The sequence below is a fragment of the Dreissena polymorpha genome, chromosome 11 (assembly GCF_020536995.1).
Source record: "Dreissena polymorpha isolate Duluth1 chromosome 11, UMN_Dpol_1.0, whole genome shotgun sequence".
Taxonomy (NCBI): domain Eukaryota; kingdom Metazoa; phylum Mollusca; class Bivalvia; order Myida; family Dreissenidae; genus Dreissena; species Dreissena polymorpha.
In genome coordinates this window covers 83629523-83652297 of record NC_068365.1, presented here as the reverse complement: position 1 = coordinate 83652297, position 22775 = coordinate 83629523, and the positions used below count along the sequence as shown (strand labels likewise).

General features: G+C 34.0%; 1 protein-coding gene across 1 annotated transcript; it reads right to left on the bottom strand.

Annotated features, from left to right (window-relative positions):
• Nucleotides 1-15223: 15223 nt before the first annotated feature.
• Nucleotides 15224-19082, bottom strand: LOC127850045 (uncharacterized). The gene is made up of 4 exons (XM_052382776.1): nt 18809-19082; nt 17887-17987; nt 17571-17677; nt 15224-15404 (listed from the first exon to the last, which is right to left on the bottom strand). The coding sequence occupies exons 1-4, from the start codon at nt 18833-18835 to the stop codon at nt 15304-15306; spliced, it is 336 nt and encodes a 111-aa protein (XP_052238736.1). The 5' UTR covers nt 18836-19082; the 3' UTR covers nt 15224-15303.
• Nucleotides 19083-22775: the final 3693 nt, after the last annotated feature.

The following is a 22775-nucleotide window of genomic DNA, read 5'->3' as shown; positions in this document are numbered from 1 at the left end:
TAATTAATTCACTAAACTATTCATTTAACAACGAAAACTTAACTACGCTACAAAAACAAGGTATTATATCACTTATTCCAAAACCTGGAAAAAACTTAGAATCCTTATCAAACTGGCGCCCGATTAGTTTACTAAACAATGATTATAAAATTGCAACTAAAAGTATAGCAAACAGAATAAAAAAAGTATTACCAGCAATCATTTCAAGATCTCAATCTGGTTTCATAAAGGGACGTTACATTGGTGAAAACGTTCGTCTTATCCAAGAATGCATAAACTATTTCAACAATTCAAATAATCCTGGTCTAATATTCTTTGCAGACTTCGAAAAGGCATTCGATTCGCTTGACCATTCATTTATGTTCTCTTGCTTAGAAAATATGAACTTTGGTGAAAGTCTCATTCAATGGGTCAAACTATTCTATACCGATATTAACAGTTTAATCATTAACAATGGCTTCTTTTCAAACAGTTTTAACATCGAACGAGGGGTTCGACAAGGATGTCCACTCTCATCATCGCTATTTATTATCTGCATCGAGTATCTATCACATCACATCCAATCAAATAAACACATAAAAGGCATATCACTAGAACCTGACGAAGAAATCAAACAGTCCCTATTTGCTGACGATGCAACTTATTTTTTAAACGACAATTACGATTCTTTCCATAACCTAATAGAATCGCTAACCCTTTACGGAATGACATCGGGTCTGAAACTAAACAAAAGTAAATGTACTGTGCTACGAGCAGGTAAATTAAAACAAAGTAATGTCCTATATAAAAAAGAAATGAAATTTAATTGGACATCCGATGAAGCCACAACGTTAGGAATTACTTTCACAAATAATGAAAAAGATACAGTTCTTAAAAACATACTACCTAAATTACAGAATTTTAAAAACTGCTTAAAATCATGGCATCACCGTAAACTTACACTTATCGGAAAAAATACAGTATTGAAAACGTTTGCACTTCCTAAATTAATTTATGTATTAACAGTCCTCCCAAATCCACCAAATGATATTATTAACGATATAAAATCAGCAATATTTAATTTCATATGGGATGGTAAGCCTGATAAAATAAAACGAACTCGGTTAATTCAATCTGTAGAAAATGGAGGTATCCAATTAACGAACATTGACTCATTCTTGAATGCAATCAAATGCAGCTGGGTTAAAAGATACGTAGACAATGCCAATACAAGTAAATGGAAATTATTCTATCAGAAAATCCTAAAAAAATATGGTGACTCCTTACTCTTTGAATGTAACATCAGCAAATCTATCTTACATGAAATTGCAAACGAAAACATATTTCTGTCTGATGTTCTATCAGCATGGTGTGATGTCACGCATAACCTAGAAACCCAAACAAGCAGTAAAAATATTCTATGGAACAATAAAGACATAACTTCAAACAATAAGACGTTTTTCTATAAAGATTGGTTTGAACGAAGCATTAAATATGTCGACCAATTATATGACTACAGAATTAAGGATTTCTACTCTTTTAATGATATATGCTACATATACGGAATACCTTCAAATAATTTTCTGAAGTACTACACATTAATCAAAAGCATACCCATACATATTAAATCTGAAATCAATACAAATAATACACCATGTACTCAAACAACATTCGTAGAAAATATACTTGGAAGAAAAAACAAAACAAATAAAATATTTTACACACTACAAATTAAAAACCCTACAGAAAACTCAAAAACCCAAAATAAATGGCAAGTCCTTTTCGGAGTACATGAACTTAATTGGAAACACATATTTACCATGCCATATAAAGCAACTATTGAAAGCACTCTGAGAAATTTTCAATATAAATACATACATAGAATTATAGCTACAAATAAATGCAAATTATCTAACTCAAATCTGTGTGACTTCTGCAGTGAAAACATCGAAACTATAGAACACCTGTTTTGGGAGTGCAAACACATCCAGCCTATTTGGAATCATTTAACATCTTTTCTTGAACAACAGCAACTAAACGTTAAATTATCTTTCTTAAATGTAAGTTTCGGAATTTACTCATTGAAATCAAAAGATTGTAATAATATTGTGAATTTTATTCTTATAATGATGAAATTGTTCATCTTTAACATGAAGTTCAAAAAACAAGTACCAAATTTTAATTGTTTTATCCATAGTCTTAAACTTAAAATCCAGATTGAGAAAGAAATAGCCCTCAGTAATGACACATTACAAAACTTTGAACAAAAATGGAATCGGATTAAATTCTCATGATGCTTGTCCACTTATATACATTTCACTCTAATGTAAGTTATCTTTCTAAAATATTTTTGTATGTTTTTTTTTCAATCTTATAAGATCATCTTGAATATACAACGAAACACACAAGTCCAGTATGCTTTCTTCCGACTTTATACAACTCATCATTTTTCATAACAATTCTTCTATTATTTTTTTCTTTTCTCTTTAAAAAAAAATACATATTAGCATATCTTGTATAACATGTCTGAACTTTATTGCTTTGTACAATCACTATGTTGTATATATTCATGTATACATTGTATGTATTATTTTGAATTAAAAAAAAAAAAAAAAAAAAAAAAAAAAAAAAAAAAAAAAATGTTTACATGTATCAAATACAAAATATGATGTTGTTACCTCCTGTATATAAGGCTGATAAACAACGCGTTTTGATTGGATTTAATATAGTGATGCAATTCAAGACATATGTAAAGCCTGAATGTGTATGCAACTTTAGCTATACATGGGATGTTTAAAACAGCTTCTGTAAAAAAATACAACAGATAATTTGTATTTTACGGGTTAAAAAAAGCTCACAGGTTTGATTTCATGGAGGTCACATTATAGTGTGCATGAAACAAAGATGTTAATGTGATGATCTTTGCATGAAAAGAATAGGTGCATTGATTGCCAAGCCATATAACAATGCAAAGAACTTTAAGATTTTTACTTTATTTGTAGTGCATAGTAACTGATTGTAGTAATATTTATTGGAAACACAATTGTTTTATTAAAATGAAAAAAACAACAAAAAAACCCCAGAAACTTCTGTTGTGCTATTGACATTATTAGATAGCTCAGTCATAATTGATTTGACTTTTTGCTGCTGTAAACTACATCCTTGTGGACTAATTCCAACTGAGCGTGCTATAAGCAGCAATAAAAGACATTGTCATGGGTGGAATGTGCGCTGTAAGCTGCTGCATCAAACTGTATCATTTTGGAAGATTAGCTTTTGGGGCATATTGTACAAGAGTATGTTAACCAAATACCTTAAAGAAGCAAACAACCAGATCAAACTGGATTTATTCATTTCCAGATGGTTATGGAAAATTTCGAAATGTGGATGAAAACATAGAGAATACTAGGTTAGCGTTGAATACAGAGAAGTTTATGTTGCGAGGCTTAGAACGCCGGAAGCGCGAGCCTTGGCGAGCGCTTTCGGTGTTCGAGCTGAGCAACATAAACTTCTCTGTATTCAACGCTAATCCTAGTATTCTATTTATCCCATTTGATTTTTTCAACGTGACATTTAACATAAATAGATCTAATAACCTTAACAATAATTTTAATTCAGTCATAAAAGCGCTTAAAATCTAACAAATGTAACCATGCGTAGTGATATACATGTATTTGTTCTGGTACGCAAAATAGTCTTTAAAAAATTCACACACAAACTGTAAAACAAGTAAAAATATCACCATATGCCTATATTCTATTTTACGCAGTATGCGAATTTTAACACATTACGACCGCGAAAAGAAGATTTTACTTTACTATAATTTATTTTATTTTCGAAAGAAAATGATCAAAATCCAATATGGCGGCGATTGCTCCTGACAAAATGCTGTCGATGTCAACATACATGTACACCATCGACGACCTAGTTCTGGCTACCATAACTTTAAATGTCGCTTTTTATGATTTTTGACTGGCGCGACTTTGTACAGGTCTGTCAATACTAAATAAACTGTACGCTGAAGTTTCTTTAGCTATCGAAGACCTTGACAATTTTGACGAGTAAACAGACAATTGCAGCGACTGACACTTTATTTGACAAAATATACAGGGCAATACGTTTTCCGACTTCGGACGATGAATTTAAGGACGCGCAGAACGTGTTTTTTATATAATTTTATGGGTATGCCGTGTGTGATCCGATGCATCAATGGCGCCTATGTTAAAATCATTTCCCCGAGAACAGGGAACGACAAAAGTACAAACAAAAATCAAAACACGTAAGAACTAGTATCTTACCTTTAGTTATCCTTTAAAATCCATCTAATAATCCATTTAACTCAATAATTGACGATTTTGCATCTAGGGTCATTAATAATTATTTTAGCATAGTTAAATAAAGACCCTTATGCCATTCTATCACTTTATTCAAATGAGTTTATGAACGCGATAAACTTTCTTCTTCGTCACACGCTACGTCATTTACTCTACATTTCTGCTGTTCAAATGAACCGGAGCAGTTTATCTAATAATAGCCGTTGGTAAACTCGGTTGCATTTGCAGATTTCTGCATACAAACATAATTATGTTTAAACTTGCACAATGTTTCATTTATCTATGGTAAATACACTTATTGTACGAGAAAATAATTTAATATATAAATACACAAAGAATGGAAAACATTCCAGTACACAACAGATAAATGAGTAGAAAATACCCGTGTAAAAAATGGGACGTTCCCAATTCCAGTGTGGTGCTATTTTTACCATCTTATACTTTACACAGTTCTATGCCTAACGTGAATTAAATAGGAAAGCAAACATAGCAGATTATTTATGAACTGTGCGATATGTGTATGGCTTGTTGTACATTCTTAATATTTAAGTTAAATGTCAAAAGTATATGCTTTGGTTATAAACAATGCACATTACACTAAATAATGTCGTATAATTTTGAAGCTCAAGTTTTGTCGACTTTGTTTCTTATGAAAAATCATTCAGTGGTAAAGTAAATATAAATAAAAAAATAACAAAACAAAAATCGTGTAATTTTATATTTTATTTCAACATTTCTTTTGGTGAATATGTCATATATATTTTTTCTGCAAAATATGCACATTTTCTTTTAATGGGTGACCTTAAAATTCGATCAATGAACCAAACAATATCGACCTAATTTTAGCGCATATCGCATGACGTCATTTAAAAAGTAGTCCGTGCACGCGACAGGTATATTCCACAGTGTTGAATACAAGCAAGTATATTCCACAACGTGTTATACCGTCAATGTCGCGGTGAAAATGGGATAAAAAATAGGTAGATTCAGGATATATTGGACTTTGCAATATACAAAATGCAATAAAGTGGATCTGCAGTAGCTCAATCTATTCTTAATAGTGGATATTCCTTTCAAGGTGGAATTTTAGGAATCATTATTCCCTACTTTCACTTTAAGACAATGGGCTTTTTTTCATTAAAAAAAAAGAAACTTATAGCTTGTTCAAACTATTACCGTACATTCGCGGCCATAAGTCTACCTCGGCCATAAGTCGAGGGGTATAATGTGGCTAGAAAAACTTGGTTTTTTGCCTTGACTCTGCCATAAGTCGGGGGGTAAATATCCTCAATATCTCAGACATGTGTAAGTGACGTTTTAGTCATGGTTCTGAGGGCTTTTGCACTAGCAGTTGACATTTTTTGGGATATAATAATAAGAAGAATATATTTAAAACGAAACGTTCAACGTTTCAATTATTTATTATCACGAAAAATATATTTTATTGTTCAAAATCATAATAACATATCATTGATTATTTCGAACTTAATATATATTTCACAAATCAAAATTAGTTTCCCATTTAACGTAATAACTTTTAGCGTTTATATTATGAGCAGATATTTTTGTATTGAAATGTTAGTGCTATTGATGTGAAAATTCATTAAAGTCTTGAACGCAGAAATTCATTATATGGTCAAAATAATTGTAACTTGCTCTCAAATAATCAAAAACACTTTCGCCATTATGCATGAAACACGTGAATTTACCAACACTTGCATCGCTCGCTATTCGACTGATATATACATATTCGTAAATCACGGGATACCCGAGGAATATTTTCTGCATTCTGGAAAAAACGTCTTATCTAATAATACTAAGCAGCTAATCGAAAGTAATTGTGTATTTAATATGTCCAATTACACTTTTTCATAATCCAGGGTGAGTGTGTAATATTATTATAATCAAACAATGAATGAAATCTTCACTCAGATAAGATCTATTTATTTAAGAAACGATTATGCATAAATTGTGGGACAGTTGTGAATAAATCAACGAAACCACACCTTCATCCAATCAAAAAATATACCATGTGAAGTTGAACAATAGCGATTGGTTAAAGGCGTATCCAACGATAGAGTAATTATTTTTGATTGGTCAGAAGTAGTTTGTAGCAGAACCGTTGTGCATATCATTAACGGATAACTATTTTAGGCGTGACGCAATAAAGACAAATGATCAAAAGGATGCCAACACTACACTTTACACTTTGATCTTAGTCAAAAGGCCGAGAAGCGATAATTGGTGGCATAAAGACACCTGCACCTGTTGACAGTTTGTATTTACACGGATTAACTTTAAATGGGTACAAGTGTCAGCAGTCGATTTTCTATTGTTCTTAGCAGACAACGGACGATGTATCAATAGACAAATTGCTATGTTTAAATTTCGCCACTTTACCGTACGTCACAAATGTTTAATATTTTCGAAGTTATTTTTACATGTTTTTAATTGGACTTATTACTAAGATTAATGAATTAAAAACCAATGTAAACATGCAGTATTGTGATATCGGCGGACATTTAAGTAAAAGACGAGTCGGCCTTACCGTAAACAGTCATCATTCTTCCGCTACGGAGATTTATTACTTTAAAAAAATGGCACAGAAATATGTTTTTTTAAATTTTTATTTAGTACCTCATCCATAAGTCGAGTTGACTTTTAAAGTCAATTTTGGGAGCGTTTTTAGGTCGACTTATGGCTGCAAATTTACGGTACTAGGGCGAAAATTGATAGCCTCGGACTTCAAACTATATGTTTTTGTTGGAGACTGTGTCTGAAAGAGCATTGTGATGATAATGAGGTGAATGATCACATTAATGGACAGCCTGAGGTTGCCAGCAGAGTCAGTTTCTTTCTCAATTGGGTTAGTAAAAAATGATCTGGAAAGCCAGGGAAAACTATATTTTAAACATGTTTATATGACAGTCTTCAAGCATTATATTTACTAGTAACTTAAAAAGTATTTCAAAAGTTTAAATTTGTAATGCTGTTCAGTGCATTTAAATATTAAATATCTTCTACTTGAGGTGATTATAAGAATTATTGTTTCTATTAACTTTGTTATGTTCTTTAAATTGCCTTAATTATATATTCTTATCTCAAGGCTACATGTATATCTTTGAAAGCCAGTTTGCATGCTGACAGAGTCACAAAGGTGCAAAATGCATGTACCAAGCTTGCCTGTACCGTGGCACTTAGTAAAGCTGACGTCACCGCTCCAAAAGAAATAGGAAAACAGAACTGGCGTTTTCCGCTCCAAAAAAAAAAGACGGGAAAACACAAGTTCTGTTTTTCCCGAGTCCAAACAAAAAATAAACTCGTGAAAACAGATTTATTTTGTGTTTCCCCAATTTAATTTTTTTTTGGAGACGGGAAAACAGAACTTGTGTTTTTCAGACTTTTTATAACCCCACAAATGAAGTTTAGGGGGGTATATCGGAGTGAGCTTGTCTGTTGGTCTGAAGGGCGGTCGGTCCGTATTAAATGTCCGCTCTCTTTTTCAAGTTGTTTTCATCCGATTTTTCACCAAACTTGGTCAGATGTTGTATCTAGATGATGTCAAGGTCAAGTTCAAATATGGGTCATGACGGGTCAAAAACTAGGTGACGGGGTCACTTAGTGCGTTTTAAACATTGAGCATGGTGTCCGCTCTCTAATTAAAGTAGTTTTCATCAGAGCTTCATTAAACTTGGTCAGAGGTTGTATCTAGATGATTTGTAGGTTTAGTTCGAACATTGGTCGGGTCAAAAACTAGGTCACAGGGGTCAGTTAATGCGTTTTAAACATTGAGCATGGTGTCTGCTGTTTTTTGTTAAGACAACATACAAAATATTCTGTGTCAATGCGGCATGTGGGGGAATTCGCCACGTCTGTGACAAAGCTCTAGTTTTTTCGAGCGGTGATGCCACCTTAGTGCCACCTTTTTAAGTGTTATGTCTCTTAGCAATCAGTGTCTTCCAAGTGAACCGTAATTAACTCTTCACTCATATACGGAATCAATTACCTTCATTTGCATATGTGGGAGTCATTTTATTCACCATAGGCCTCTTTATTGTGTGAATGAGGAAAAATTTGCATTATTAGCTCACCTGAGCACAACGTGCTCATGGTGAGCTTTTGTGATCGCCTTTTGTCAGGGGTTAACGTAAGAAATTGACATTCACTTGCCCGGGGGGCAAGTTACTTTGAACATCTACTTGCCCTCAATACAAATTTGTTGCCCTTTTTTGAAGTCAATTTTTTATTGTCATTTGATCTTTAAAGCATTGATACACATGAATTATTATGCTAGATTTAATTTCAGCTATATTCAATGTATCAAAAATAAAATAATAATCGTTTTTATAATATAAAGTTGTCAACAAAACAAAATCTGGACAGTTTTATTTCATTGAATCGTCACTTGGATACAATTCATATGAAGAGTTTATTACTATAAACATTTTAAAACGGTATACTTGTCACTATATACGATTAAAAGGGGGAAGGCTTAAAATAGTACTGTGAAAATGATTGTTCAGAGTTTGAAAATCATGTTGATGTCTTTGATGAAGAGTTTCTCACTATTTGTAACTGTGAATATGTAACAAACAAGTTATTCACAGTTTAAAATAGTGAGAAACTCTTCATATGCATTCTTAGCAAGTTTTAAACGGTCTGCATATTCAACATGATTTTCAAACTCTGAACAATCCTTTTCACAGTTATTATATTCATGTTCATAGACATCACTATCACTAGTATATGCTTCTTCATCCAGTTCTAGTAACTGTTCTGAAATTGTTTCAGTTTGAGTGGTTTTATACAAGAAAATTGGAATAGCACAGTAACGACCAACAATTTTATCTTGCTTGTTATTAAAATCAGGGACATTGTTGTTTTGGTCTGGTTCAGAACATTTAAAATGTTTAAAGTTCACGTGCCGCGATTTAAAAATCCCGTAAAACACCTTTATTTATCGAATTTAGTGCATATCTAAACTATTTCGAACCTCACTTCATTTCAAATACGGTGTTATAAGCGAGACCGAATAGAACAAAGTCGCGATTTTTCACACATTCCGATGTTCTCGACATTTTCATTCAAACCGGGAGTGACGTCACATGCACTCAATAACGAACCGGCACTATAAAGCTTCGGACGAATTATCTCTCGAACAGATGTATTATCTCTCGAAACTTTAGTTAGAAAAATTGATGGAAAATGGAAAATAGAGATTATGATGAGTTTTCCGTTCAACCTAGCATGCATGAGTCAGAATTAAGCGACAGTTTGTCAGATTTTTTATGATTCTGACTCGGACAGCGATGTTTATTTTGTCAATGCTCAAGATAACCATCGTGTTGGGAACACGGATTAGAAATACATATAACCGTGTTTCATGCTTGTGTCGGGGGAAAAATAATTTTTTGATTGTTATTTTACAGTACAAGCTTGTTGAATATGACTTGGTTACACAAAGCACTGGTTAATAATAAACAAATAGAGCGGATACTTGCACCGGTTCTGAATGGGAAGGAATGTTAGTATTTCTAATGACATGAATTTTAATTTAAAACATTGTTTCCAGTTATAATAAAAGAGTTTAAGTGTGAACAATTATATTAATTCATTGATAAATACAACTTCCGTTAGAATCACATGATAATCAAAATAATAGCATGGTGTAGGCCCAAGTGGGCAGAGTGGGACTTTTATATGACATGGAGCTGCACCCCTTGGTTAGCTAACCACTCGTCTGATAGTAATACATTTTATGATTGTTTGTTGATATAATTGGGGTTATGCTAATCTCTTATCTAAAATCATGCGGTGTCTGCAATAATCAGCTGTGATATATCCACAGATAAGTCACATGTCATCAGCCAAATAGCCATAAACTCCATGACACTCTGTATGGACTAATACACAACAATGGTAACTGGGGTCAATTTGACTGGTAGCCATGGGAATTCTTGAAACATAAGAAACTTAGAAATCAATCATTGTCTATGTATATATTGTTGTCTGAGGCTATTAAAAACTGGACATTCGAGTAAAAAATGAAAGTGATCTTCTAGATCGTTACATTGTTTACATTGTTTACATAAACCGTTTGAGAAGTTGGAGAAGCTGAAAAATTGCTCAACTTGTATTTATGATAATACGCACAAAGTAAATTTAATTTTCGGCAAATTATAGGTGTTAACCGAACAGAACAAAGAACAGAACAGGCTAATTATAGGTGTTAACCTTTGATCGGCGTATACTATGTTTTAAGGTTTTGCATCTAATTGTATGAAACAATGGCCGTGGTGTCAAATTATATAAGAGCGAACGTCCGCCCTGTCAAACTTAGCGTTAGATCGATTGTCTGTGGGAGCGATTGTTCGGATACCCATTACAGAGAATGTCAAGCTGTTATTGTTTATGAAATCAATAAATTGTACTAATAATTACAATTTACACAAACCCTCCTTAATTTACATTTTTAGCCGGATTTTTTTCGAAAAAATCTCGGCTTATAGATTGATATTGTCGGGCGGGCGGGGGGGCGGGCGGGCGGGCGGGCGGGGTGGCGGCGTGCTCGAAAATGTTAAAGTTCTTATTTCATGGTATAACTTTGGTATGCTTGGACCTAGAGTCTTCAAACTTGACATGAAGGTTGGCCAGGATTAACAGATGACCACTGGTCATTTCAAGGTCATTCATTTGAAGGTCAAGGTCACTGTGACCTTCAATATAAAAAATGTTAAAGTTGTTATAACTTTGGTATGCTTGGACCTAGAGTCTTGAAACTTGACATGAAGGTTGGCCATAACTAGTAAGTAACCACTGGTCATTTGAAGGTCATTCATTTGAAGGTCAAGGTCACTGTGACCTTGAATGTAAAAATGTTAAAGTTCTTATTTCATGGTATAACTTTGGTATGCTTGGACCTAGAGTCTTCAAACTTGACATGAAGGTTGGCCAGGATTAACAGATGACCACTGGTCATTTCAAGGTCATTCATTTGAAGGTGAAGGTCACTGTGACCTTCAATATAAAAATGTTAAAGTTGTTATAACTTTGGTATGCTTGGACCTAGAGTCTTGAAACTTGACATGAAGGTTGGCCAGAACTAGTAAGTAACCACTGGACATTTCAAGGTCATTCATTTGAAGGTCAAGGTCACTGTGACCTTGAATGTAAAAATGTTAAAGTTGTTATAACTTTGGTATGCTTGGACCTAGAGTCTTGAAACTTGACATGAAGGTTGGCCAGAACTAGTAAGTAACCACTGGACATTTCAAGGTCATTCATTTGAAGGTCAAGGTCACTGTGACCTTGAATGTAAAAATGTTAAAGTTCTTATTTCATGTTATAACTTTGGTATGCTTGTACCTAGAGTCTTCAAACTTGAAATAAAGATTGGCCAGTACTAGAAGATGACCACTGGTCATTTCAATGTCATTCATTTGAAGGTCAAGGTCACTGTGACCTTAAATGTTAAAATGTTAAAATTGTTATAACTTTGGTATGCTTGGACATAGAGTCTTCAAACTTGACATGAAGGTTTGCAAGCACACTTAGATGACCACTGGTCATTTCAAGGTCATTCATTCTAAGGTCAATTTAGGTCACTGTGACCTTGAATGTAAAAATGTTAAAGTTCTTATAACTTTGGTAGGTACAAATGTTAAAGTTCTTATTCCATGTTATATGGTACTTTCCTGTCATTTAAATCAAAAATCCGGCTTCAATGCGGTCATCTCCGACCGCGGAACTCTTGTTATCTGAATATTTCAATATAACATAATGGATGATGTTAGTAAATAATATTACTATTTTAAGTAATACCATTCCAATTCCATTTTAAAATGGCTTTTTATAATATGTGTAATAGACAGTAATTCAGTTGAGTTCAATATCAGAACAAGAATGTTATGTTTGATACTTTTTTGTTATTTAGCTGTAGCTTTGTTTGTTTATTTATCAAATAAAATGTATTTGTCATTTTGTATTACGCTGTTCCACTTATAAACCTATTTGTTCTTAATAATAAGAGCAGGGTTGTAATTTATTTTTGTAACTAAGCCGTTAATACATACATGCGTATAATATATTATTAATCCATTTCTTACGAGTAACATCATCCTTGTCAAAACCGAATAGACCCTTGTTTCCCTTTCCGCACGATTTTTGCACCCGAAAAAAAAAAAAACACTAACAGTAGAATAACGATTGTCGTGCAAAACACACACACAGAAAAAGCACACGTTTTTTATAAAACTTGTATAAATGGAACTGTATTAACATAGCACGATATTGAGTGTCAATGTTGACATTAAGCGCGAGGTGTTCACGCTTCGATCCGTAATAACAATGGACAAGTTTCCGTGTCATGAGCGTTGAGTGCAAGTGACGTCACAGCCAAAATAGGTGGCGGAAATACCCGGGCGGTTTACGGAAAACAAGATCATCGTTTTTAGTATTTTAATATTTTTGCTATTTCTCTTGATGATACCACTCGTTTTAGAATATACATATTTATAAAATAGCATTTTTCGATATAAAATCGGCACTGGACCTTTAAATGAAAAGATCGGCTGGACGCTACCGTCCGCCATGTTGAAACGTCTGCCGAGTAGAACTTGTTTTGAGCGTTTAGATTGGCTTATACAACGCAAGCGACCAATCAAATCTCGTTTTACTTGTACTTGATAAAAAAATATATTGACCCAAAGAAAATAAATAGATACAAAGGGAAAAGTCGAAAAAAATACCGCAATTATGCTAATACGAAACGGACTTGCCCGGCGGACTATCTACTTTGGAAAATCACTTGCCTGCGACGATTTTAACCCGGCACGGGCAAGCGGGCGTCCGCTTAAATAAAGCCCTGCTTTTGAGCATTTGCCTTGTTAACACTCTAGAGATCACATTTATTGTCCAATCTTCATGAAATTTGGTCACAAGATTTTATAAGTCTCAATGATATCTTGAATGAGTTCGAAAATAGGTACGTTTGCTTGAAAAACATGGCTGCCAAGGGGCGGGGCATTTTTCCTAATATGGCTATATATGGCTTTAGCAGGTTTTTATGCCTCCGGTAGGGTGGCATATAGCAGTTGAACTGTCCGTCAGTCAGTATGTGTGTATGTCAGTATGTCAGTCTGTCCGTCCGTCCGAAAACTTTAATGGCCATTACTTTTTCAATATTGAAGATAAGAACTTGATATTTGTCATGCATGTGCATCTCACGGAGCTGCACATTTTGAGTGGTGAAAGGTGAAGGTCAAGGTCATCCTTCAAGGTCAAATGTCTAATATATGGCGTCTGTCCGTCCGTCCAAAAACTTTAACATTGGCCATAACTTTTTCACTATTGAAGATAGCAACTTGATATTTGACATGCATGTGTATCTCATGGAGCTGAACATTTTGAGTGGTGAAAGGTGAAGGTCAAGGTCATCCTTCAAGGTCAAATGTCAAATATATGGCGTCTGTCCGTCTGAAAATTTTAACATTGGCCATGACTTTTTAAATATTGAAGATAGCAACTTGATATTTGGCATGCATGTGCATTTCACGGAGCTGCACATTTTGAGTGGTGAAAGGTCAAGGTCATCCTTCAAGGTCAAATGTCTAATATATTGCGTCTGTCCGTCCGTCCAAAAACTTTAACATTGGCCATAACTTTTTCACAATTGAAGATAGCAACTTGATATTTGGCATGCATGTGTATCTCATTGAGCTGAACATTTTGAGTGGTGAAAGGTCAAGGTCAAGATCATCCTTCAAGGTCAAATGTCAAATATATGGCATCTGTCCGTCCGAAAACTTTAACATTGGCCATAAATTTTTAAATATTGATTATAGCAACTTGATATTTGGCATGCATATGTATCTCATGAAGCTGCACATTTTGAGTGGTGGAAGTTCAAGGTCAAGGTCATCCTTCAAGGTCAAAGGTAAAAAAATAAATAAAAATAAATTCAAAGCGGCGTTCTCATGAAGCTGCAAATTTTGAGTGGTGGAAGTTCAAGGTCAAGGTCATCTTTCAAGGTCAAAGGTAAAAAAAAAAATATTTTTTTTTTCAAAGCAGCGTTCTCATGAAGCTACACATTTTGAGTGGTGGAAGGTCAAGGTCATCCTTCAAGGTGAAAGGTCAAACAAAAAAACCCATTTTTTTTAAAGCGGCGCAATAAGGAATATTGTGTTTCTGACGAACACATCTCTTGTTTTTCCTTCTTTGCTACCCGCTTAAAAACGGCCCTTTCCCCTGGGATTTTTTTCCCCTCAGCAGGTTAATTTTCCCCCAGAATTCATTTCCCCCCCCCCCCCCCCCAAAAAAAAATATAGTGACTTGAAATAGTAAAATGGTTTTTGAATGATAACTCAAGAATGCATACGCGGCCAACAGGGCACACTCTGAACAATATTACTGAAGCAACTGGTCTGTAATCCTAAATCTATAATTATCAGTCCACCTGTACGAAAATGTTTGGGCAGACTGCAACCAGATTATGTGCAGAATAAAATACACAAAATCTGTGTAGAATATGTGCAGAAAATATTTGGTGTCCATTTTAAATGAGTTGAACCAGATTTCTATTTATAGATTTTTTCAATATAAACAAAGAACGAATTCTGTACAGATTTTACGAATTATTTAAATTAAGCAGAATTTGTTCGAGGCAGAAAAAAATCTGGCAGAATTAAATCTGGGGAGAACCAAAATGTGAGAATAGAATTCTGTGCAGAATAAAATCTGTTTAATATTAAATTCTGTACAGAAAATTTTCTGTACAAAAAATGTATCCAGGTAGAAAAAGCAAAATAAACAGACCATCAATAAATAACATTTTTTTAATGAAATTTTAAAATGTAAACAATAAAATGAACACAATGAAATATACTGACAGTACCAATATTTTTGTTGTTGTTGAATTGATCACATTATGACAGGGTAAAAATTAAAAAATCACCCCCTATTTTTAGTCTCAATTTAAACAAGATGATTTCATTTATTTCCTGGAGTAGTCTATTTGGAGTGTCACTGCCTTGTTGAAAGAGGTGTCATCTGGCACTGTTTTGCTGTGGTCTTTGCACCACATCCAGACATAACCTATCGGAAAAAAATAAATGTTTACACATTTACATATTTGTATCATTCCCCAACAAGGGCACCGCATAACAGGTTCCAACGCTCGGCTGCGGGTGCAGTTTTGATTAATAAAAGCTTGTCAGATATATTTATTTTTTTTAGAGACCACAGTGACCTTGACATTTGACCTAGTGACCCAAAAATAAGTGTGCGTGTAGAACTCATCAAGGTGCATCTACATATGAAGTTTCAAAGTTGTAGGTGGAAGCACTTTGATTTTAGAGCAAAATGTCAAGGTTTAAGCACGTCGGAAAGGCTGACGCTGGACGGCGAGCTGGCTATGACAATACCTCAGGTTTTCTCCGAAAACAGCCGAGCTAAAAAACTGATACATTGTGAAACCAATTTATTCTAACTACTCAGTTTCAAACAGTAATGCCATACCTGTACTAAAGACATCATACATCAAGTGCCAGCCCAACAAAATTCACTTATAGCACAAACATCCAATTGAATTTCAAACCATTGTTTGATTCTAGTATTAATTAGACCCTAAGTTAAAATGCGATCCCAATAGTTTTTTGGTATTTAGTAAATGTTACTTTGACCTTGATCCGACTTAAACTGCAAACAACTAAATTTTCTACGTTTGCATTATTGTTTGATTTTGTTGGATTATTGGCTGTTGTCAACAGCATATCAACAATATGCCTGTCATATCATTAAGTTAACCAACTCAAAGTATCCTGGAATAGCTGGTTTACCAGGACCAAGTGCTTATACCAAACAGTGAAACTAATGTCAGTAAGTTGAGTAACAGACAACTCCACTACTTCATTCAGAGGATTAGGGTGAGAATGGCTGTAAAAAGGATAAAGCTAACACACAATTTGTGTCCAATACCTCCATCCAAGCTAAAGTTAACTTTTTTATGCTCCCCCAAAATTTATTTTGGGGGGAGCATATAGTCGCCGCTTCGTCTGTCCGTCCGTGTGTCCGTCTGTGCACAATTTTTGTCCGGGCTATTTCTCAGCAACTAATGACCGGAATTCAATGAAACTTTATGAGAAGCTTCACTACCAAGAGGAGATGTGTATATTATCAGCGGGTTTTGGTCGGATGATTTTTCACAGAGTTATGGCCCTTTGAAATTTTCCATTAACTGTACATATAGTGCAATTCTTTTCCGGGCTATTTCTCAGCAACTAATGACCAGAATTCAATGAAACTTAATGGGAAGCTTCACTACCAAGAGGACATGTGCATATTATCAGCGGGTTCTGTTCGGATGATTTTTCACAGAGTTATGGCCCTTTGAAATTTTCCATTAACTATACATATAGTGCAATTCCTGTCCGGGCTATTTCTCAGCAACTAATGACCGGAATTCAATGAAACTTTATGGGAAGCTTCATTACCAAGAGGAGATGTGCATATTATCAGCGGGTTCTGGTCGGATGATTTTTCACAGAGTTATGGCCCTTTGAAATTTTCCATTAACTGTACATATAGTGCAATTCTTGTCCGGACTATTTCTCAGCAACTAATGACCGGAATTCAATGAAACTTTATAGGAAGCTTCACTACCAAGAGGAGATGTGCATATTATCAGCGGGTTCTGGCCGGATGATTTTTCACAGAGTTATGGCCCTTTGAAATTTTCCATTAACTGTACATATAGTGCAATTCTTTTCCGGGCTATTTCTCAGCAACTAATGACGGAATTCAATTAAACTTTATGGGAAGCTTCACTACCAAGAAGAGATGTGCATATTATCAGTGGGTTCTGGCTGGATGATTTTTCACAGAGTTATGGCCTTTTGAAATTTTCTATAAAAAAAAATTTGTCCCTCCAACTTCTGTGCCCTCAAGACGTTTCCTTTTATCTGAATATATAGTGCAATATTGTGACAAAAAAAAACTTTAAGGAGCATCACCCGTCTCCGACGGTTTCTTGTTTATTTTTAGTGACACATTTGGGCTCTGTATGCAATCCCTATCTTGGCCTCAATGCAAGGTCATCAATTGAGTCTAGGCAAACTTAAGTTATTGACCAGATATGCCCTACCCGCATTTAATAATCTCATTTTTTATCTTCTTTGAAAACCTGGTCATAAATTTAAATAAAATTCCTACCACTGTTTCATTATGTTAAATACCTAGCAAAAAAAACAAGACAAAATGTACCTTTGCAGGCAGAAATGATGACGGCATCAAGCACAGGCTTTATGTCATGCTTGTTCCCGCCAGAACCTGACCTCTTGACCGTTCTTGTGTCTCCCTCGGATTTATGGCTGTTTAAAAATAAATGAAAGCACTTCATTCGACTTAACTAAAAAATATATTGTAAGACAGAAGTTGATCTAAATCAAAATCTGTGAACATTGCTAATCAAACGTTAATAATGTATGCTTTATGATGATACAATCAATGTTTATGTCTTGAAAAGACTAATAAAAAAAGACTTTTATGAAAAAAACTTTTACTTTAATACCTTACATACCCGGAACTAAGTTTCACCATCAGGTAAAAGGCAGCACTGCAAAACTTGCGCATTCCAAATCTTTTTATTGTGGTTGGATAATGTTCCATCAGTTGAACCATCTGGAAAATTATAATCATTTATCTTTTTTAACTTGCCTGCTAATGCAAATAAAATGTGGGTCAAAGGAAAATATTGAGCTTACCAGTACCTAAGACCCAAAGTTAAACTCAATTGATTTGTGCAGTTTGTCACTTGTGTTCAGAAGATTTCATTATAGCAATACAAGGAAGAATTACCTTAATGTCTATGTTTTTGTATGTATAGGAACCATTTCCTAACTTGGCGTATTACCATTAAAACAAATGTTGTTGTTTTTTTAAGATTAGCAAAAGTGCTATTATTTGAAAAAAATGTTCAAAACAAGTTTCATAAAGATTTCTTGTTTCATAAAGATTTGACATTAAATATTTCCACAACAGTGTTAACATGGTAAATGTTTGAGGCACAATGGATAAAAGGCAATCACAAAAGCTTACAATAAGAACAACCTTGTGCTCAGGTGATCTAAAAGCCTCCTTAAAAGATCTTATATATACATACATAGACTGACATCATATAGCTCACCATGATCATTTAGTGCTAAGGTGACTTAAAAAAAAAAGTTCTGCTCAATAACTTGAGTTTGGATTGCGATACTGCATATATCATGTGTATGCAGATTCATTGCTTACATACAGACCTAGCATAGGAATTCATTCGGGGACCAGTCGTTTCAAGGTCAAGGTCATTGTTTCAAAAACTAGGAAACTATGATTTATGCATTATAAGTTGAATATGCACAACCAAAGTTTCAATTTTAAACAAATTTACAAACAAAGCCAAATACTGTCAACAGATTAAATACATATTTTGATGAAAGAAAAAGCAAATTTTAACATACCTCTGGTAATAATAATTCTTTCCTCATCGTCTTCTGCGCCCCATTTCATGGAACATTTTGATTTTCGCTTGAAAACTTCGAATGTCAAGTCTCTGAGATTTTGTTGCACACTTACAAGTGTACTATCCTTTTCAAAGTAGACTAAACCACCTTTTTAAAGTAGACTAAACCAAACATCTTTAAAACCATATATATTACAACACTTTAATAATGTTATGTCTTAATTTCTTAATTGTTCCTATTTATAATGGTATTTTTATTTTTTGTCACAAAATTTGTTATGTTAAAGCACTGGCATTCAAATGAATATTTTCATAAAACGAGAGCCAAGTAAAGTAAATGTGCTGAAATAGGAGTAAATTTATCACACCTGACGCTGGTGTTTGGGTAAACTTGGGTAATTGGATCTCTCTCTATCTTGGATATCATTGAAAATGTCACTGCTAACAAACAGCAGACAAAATGTCCTAGCAATTTTCAATATTTTGGGACAATTTATCCAGCAATAAGCAAAGAATAAAAACTTTGTAAAAAAAATAAACCTTATTTCACTCCATTGTAGATTTTTCTTGAAGCCTGTTGGATTAAATTGTAACATTCTATGTTCTTTATGGTATGAACAATAGATACTGCTGTTTGTTTTTTTTGCTAATAATATGCTGTATTTTTTGGTCATTTTAACTATTGTATGAATTGAACATAACTGTTAGTTTTCGGTGAATAGAGAAATGTTTCCTGCAATAAACAATAAGGCCACGACTTTTTTTTTATTGGTTTACAAAAATTATTTTGAAAATGGTCCATTGGGCGGTCGAAAAAAAAAAAAAAAAAAAAAACATCGGAAAAAAAAGTTAATACTAATAACATCAGAACAAAGACAACATATCTTTTATAACCTTAACACAGAGACAAAAAATCAAATTATGCAATGAAACACATCTATATCTTCAAATGAAATGAGTCCTAAAAGCACCCTTTGTAACATCAGGCAATTTTAAACACTCCATTACATGACATGCGTTCTTCTCCCATTTAAACGAAAAACTGCGCTTCATTTCCATAATTCGATGCGCTTCATTACGCAATGCAATGCCCGTTGCATAAATCTTATATAAGATAAACTACTCATACACAAATTACCCGGTATGTGTTTGCTCTTACTTGACTTATGAGATCGTACATGAAAAAAAATCGAGGTAGATCGATCCATGTGTCGTCGCGGTAATGTTTGTCAAAGTTATTGTTGTCATGAAAACTCGTTGATTTACAACGCAAAACGTCTTATTTGAACTGATGCGAATTAATTTAATCATATTTGTCAACTTCGCTTTTGCTTTATTTTGATAATTTAATCCAAAGTTTAATGTTTGCAAGTGTTTTTTTTACCGGAATTGTAAACAAGGAGTCAGTTAAAGTCTTCCGAAAATGTGCAGTCTGTGTGAATTGACAGTTTGACGTCATCAAAGGAAAGCCGCTTTCTGTCGGAAGCAATAAAGCGACAAATTTCGCGCCGAAAAAATTGGCTTCCTTTGTCTAGCAATCAACATGCCGAACCAATCGTGTGTTTGTTTCTCAATTGCAATCCTCCAATTTAATAAAAGCACGTGCATAGCTCCGCCTTCGAATCTTTTGCCGAGAACGGAGGCGGAGTTTAATGGTTAATTGAGCTAGTGTTTTACGCAAGTTGAGTTCAGATTTGCCGAAATTACTCGGCCCTAAGCATTGAAACGACAAATACATTTATCAATGATTTTCCGAGATATACCGATTTGTTCCGATTTCCAAACTTTCTGTACAGTTCCTATAAACTATGGCGGACGTGTTTACAAAATTCCTAAACACATATATCGTAAATAATGGCAGTGTTTTATTGGATTATTTATACTAATTATCAAATACTTTTTTATCTACTATAATATCGGGTTTGTTTAATATAATTAACATGTTAAACAATATAGTTGCGTCACAGACTCGGAAATAAATTTTGATGGGGTCGACATTTTACTGACGCTGATTTTCTTATTGTCTGTAATTTTTACCCGAAATAAATTTTGAGAAGTGCCCATAAAAGGACTGGTACATAATGTGTCACATTGAAAAATATCCCGATCTCTGCAATATATGTGAACCAATCGTTGATTGTACTTACTTGATTTTATTCGCAACCGTACTCAAACCGGATCGTTTTTTTTCTCGTTTCGATCGTTTTGCAGTGCGGTCGGGAATAAAATATTTAAAAAAAAGACGATTTTCCGATTTTATTTTTTTTCCCTTTTTCCAAAAATTAGGGTCGGCGGTTTTGTAAACCAAGAAATATAAAAGCCGTGGCCTAAGAAACTGAAATCAGAAGTCTGTTTCTTAAATTTTACAAGTCCCAATTTGAAATGTTGAATCTAAATTTTTTCTAAGTCCAACATTCTGCCTCATTTTTCTACCAAGTAAAGAAATTCTGCCTGGCTAAAATGCAAAGTGCTAAAAATCTGTCTTGTAAAAATTATAAGTGTTAAAATTCTGTCTTGTGTAATAATCTTTACAGATAAAATTCTGCTTCATTGTAATTCTGCTTAGAAAATCTGTACAGATTTCAAGGTATATTCTGTGTCTGTGTCCTCTTTGTACAGAAAAAATGAATTCTGTCTTGATTCTGGGCAGATTTTGTACAGACTCTATACAGAATTTGCATAGAATTTTCGTACAGTCAATGAAACATCATCCTTTTAGTAAAATACAGTGGATCAGTAAAAATATTATCAGAATATGAGATTTTTTTGTATATTTTGTATATTAAATATTGTGTTAATGTTTAATTTTGTTGATTAATATAAATATAAGCAGGACAGGGGAGGTAATACACTATTATATCTTTGTTATATACAGGGGAAACAAATGCAATAAGTTTAAATTTATTGTTACAGCATTTGCCTACCTTGTAATATATTTAAATTTTACCAAATGTAAGGCTAACTGCATTGTTGTAATGCATACTACTACTACTACTACTACTACTACTACTACTGCTGCTGCTGCTGCTGCTGCTGCTGCTGCTGCTACTGCAGCTGCTGCTGCTGCTGCTGCTACTACTACTACTACTACTACTTCTACTACTACTACTACTACTTCTACTACTACTACTACTACCACTATTACTACTACTACTACTACCACTACTACTACTACTACTACTACTACTACTACTACTACTACTACTACTACTACTCTACTACTACTACTACTACTGCTACTACTACTACTACTACTACTACTACTCTACTACTGCTACTGCTACTGCTGCTGCTACTACTACTATTACTACTTCTACTGCTACTACTGCTACTACTACTACTACTACTTCTACTACTACTACTACTACTACTACTTCTACTACTACACTACTACTTCTACCACCACCATCACCGCCACCACCACCACCACCACCACCACCACCACCACCACACCACCACCCCACCACACCACGACCACCACCACCGTTCACAGTGACAAAAAACGTATTCACACAATGGCTGCTACTACAACTTATAGCCCATATAGGGGGGGGGGCATGCATGTTTTACAAACAGCCCTTGTTTTATTTCATTTTTTAAATATTTTTTTCAACTTTAAATACATAAGTTAACCTGATCCAGTGTAGAAAATAGAACATATTGCATAATTAAATTATCTGTTGCCTTGAATTTGTTTAAAATACAGTAAATTATGTTAAATTGATTATTTAAGACTTTCCTTATTTTCCCCAAAATCCGGCGTTTTGCGCAATTTTTGTTCACCTCAGAAAAGGCCAGGCCCTTTCCCCAAAATCAGATTAAAAAACCATGCACTTATCACACATGTTCATAATATTTTGTAATGTATCAAAATAGTTGTTATTCACCAGTTAAGGGCTTCTTTGAAATATATGAAACACTATTTACCTTTATAACTCAATAATAAGTTTGCGGACAGTAAACAA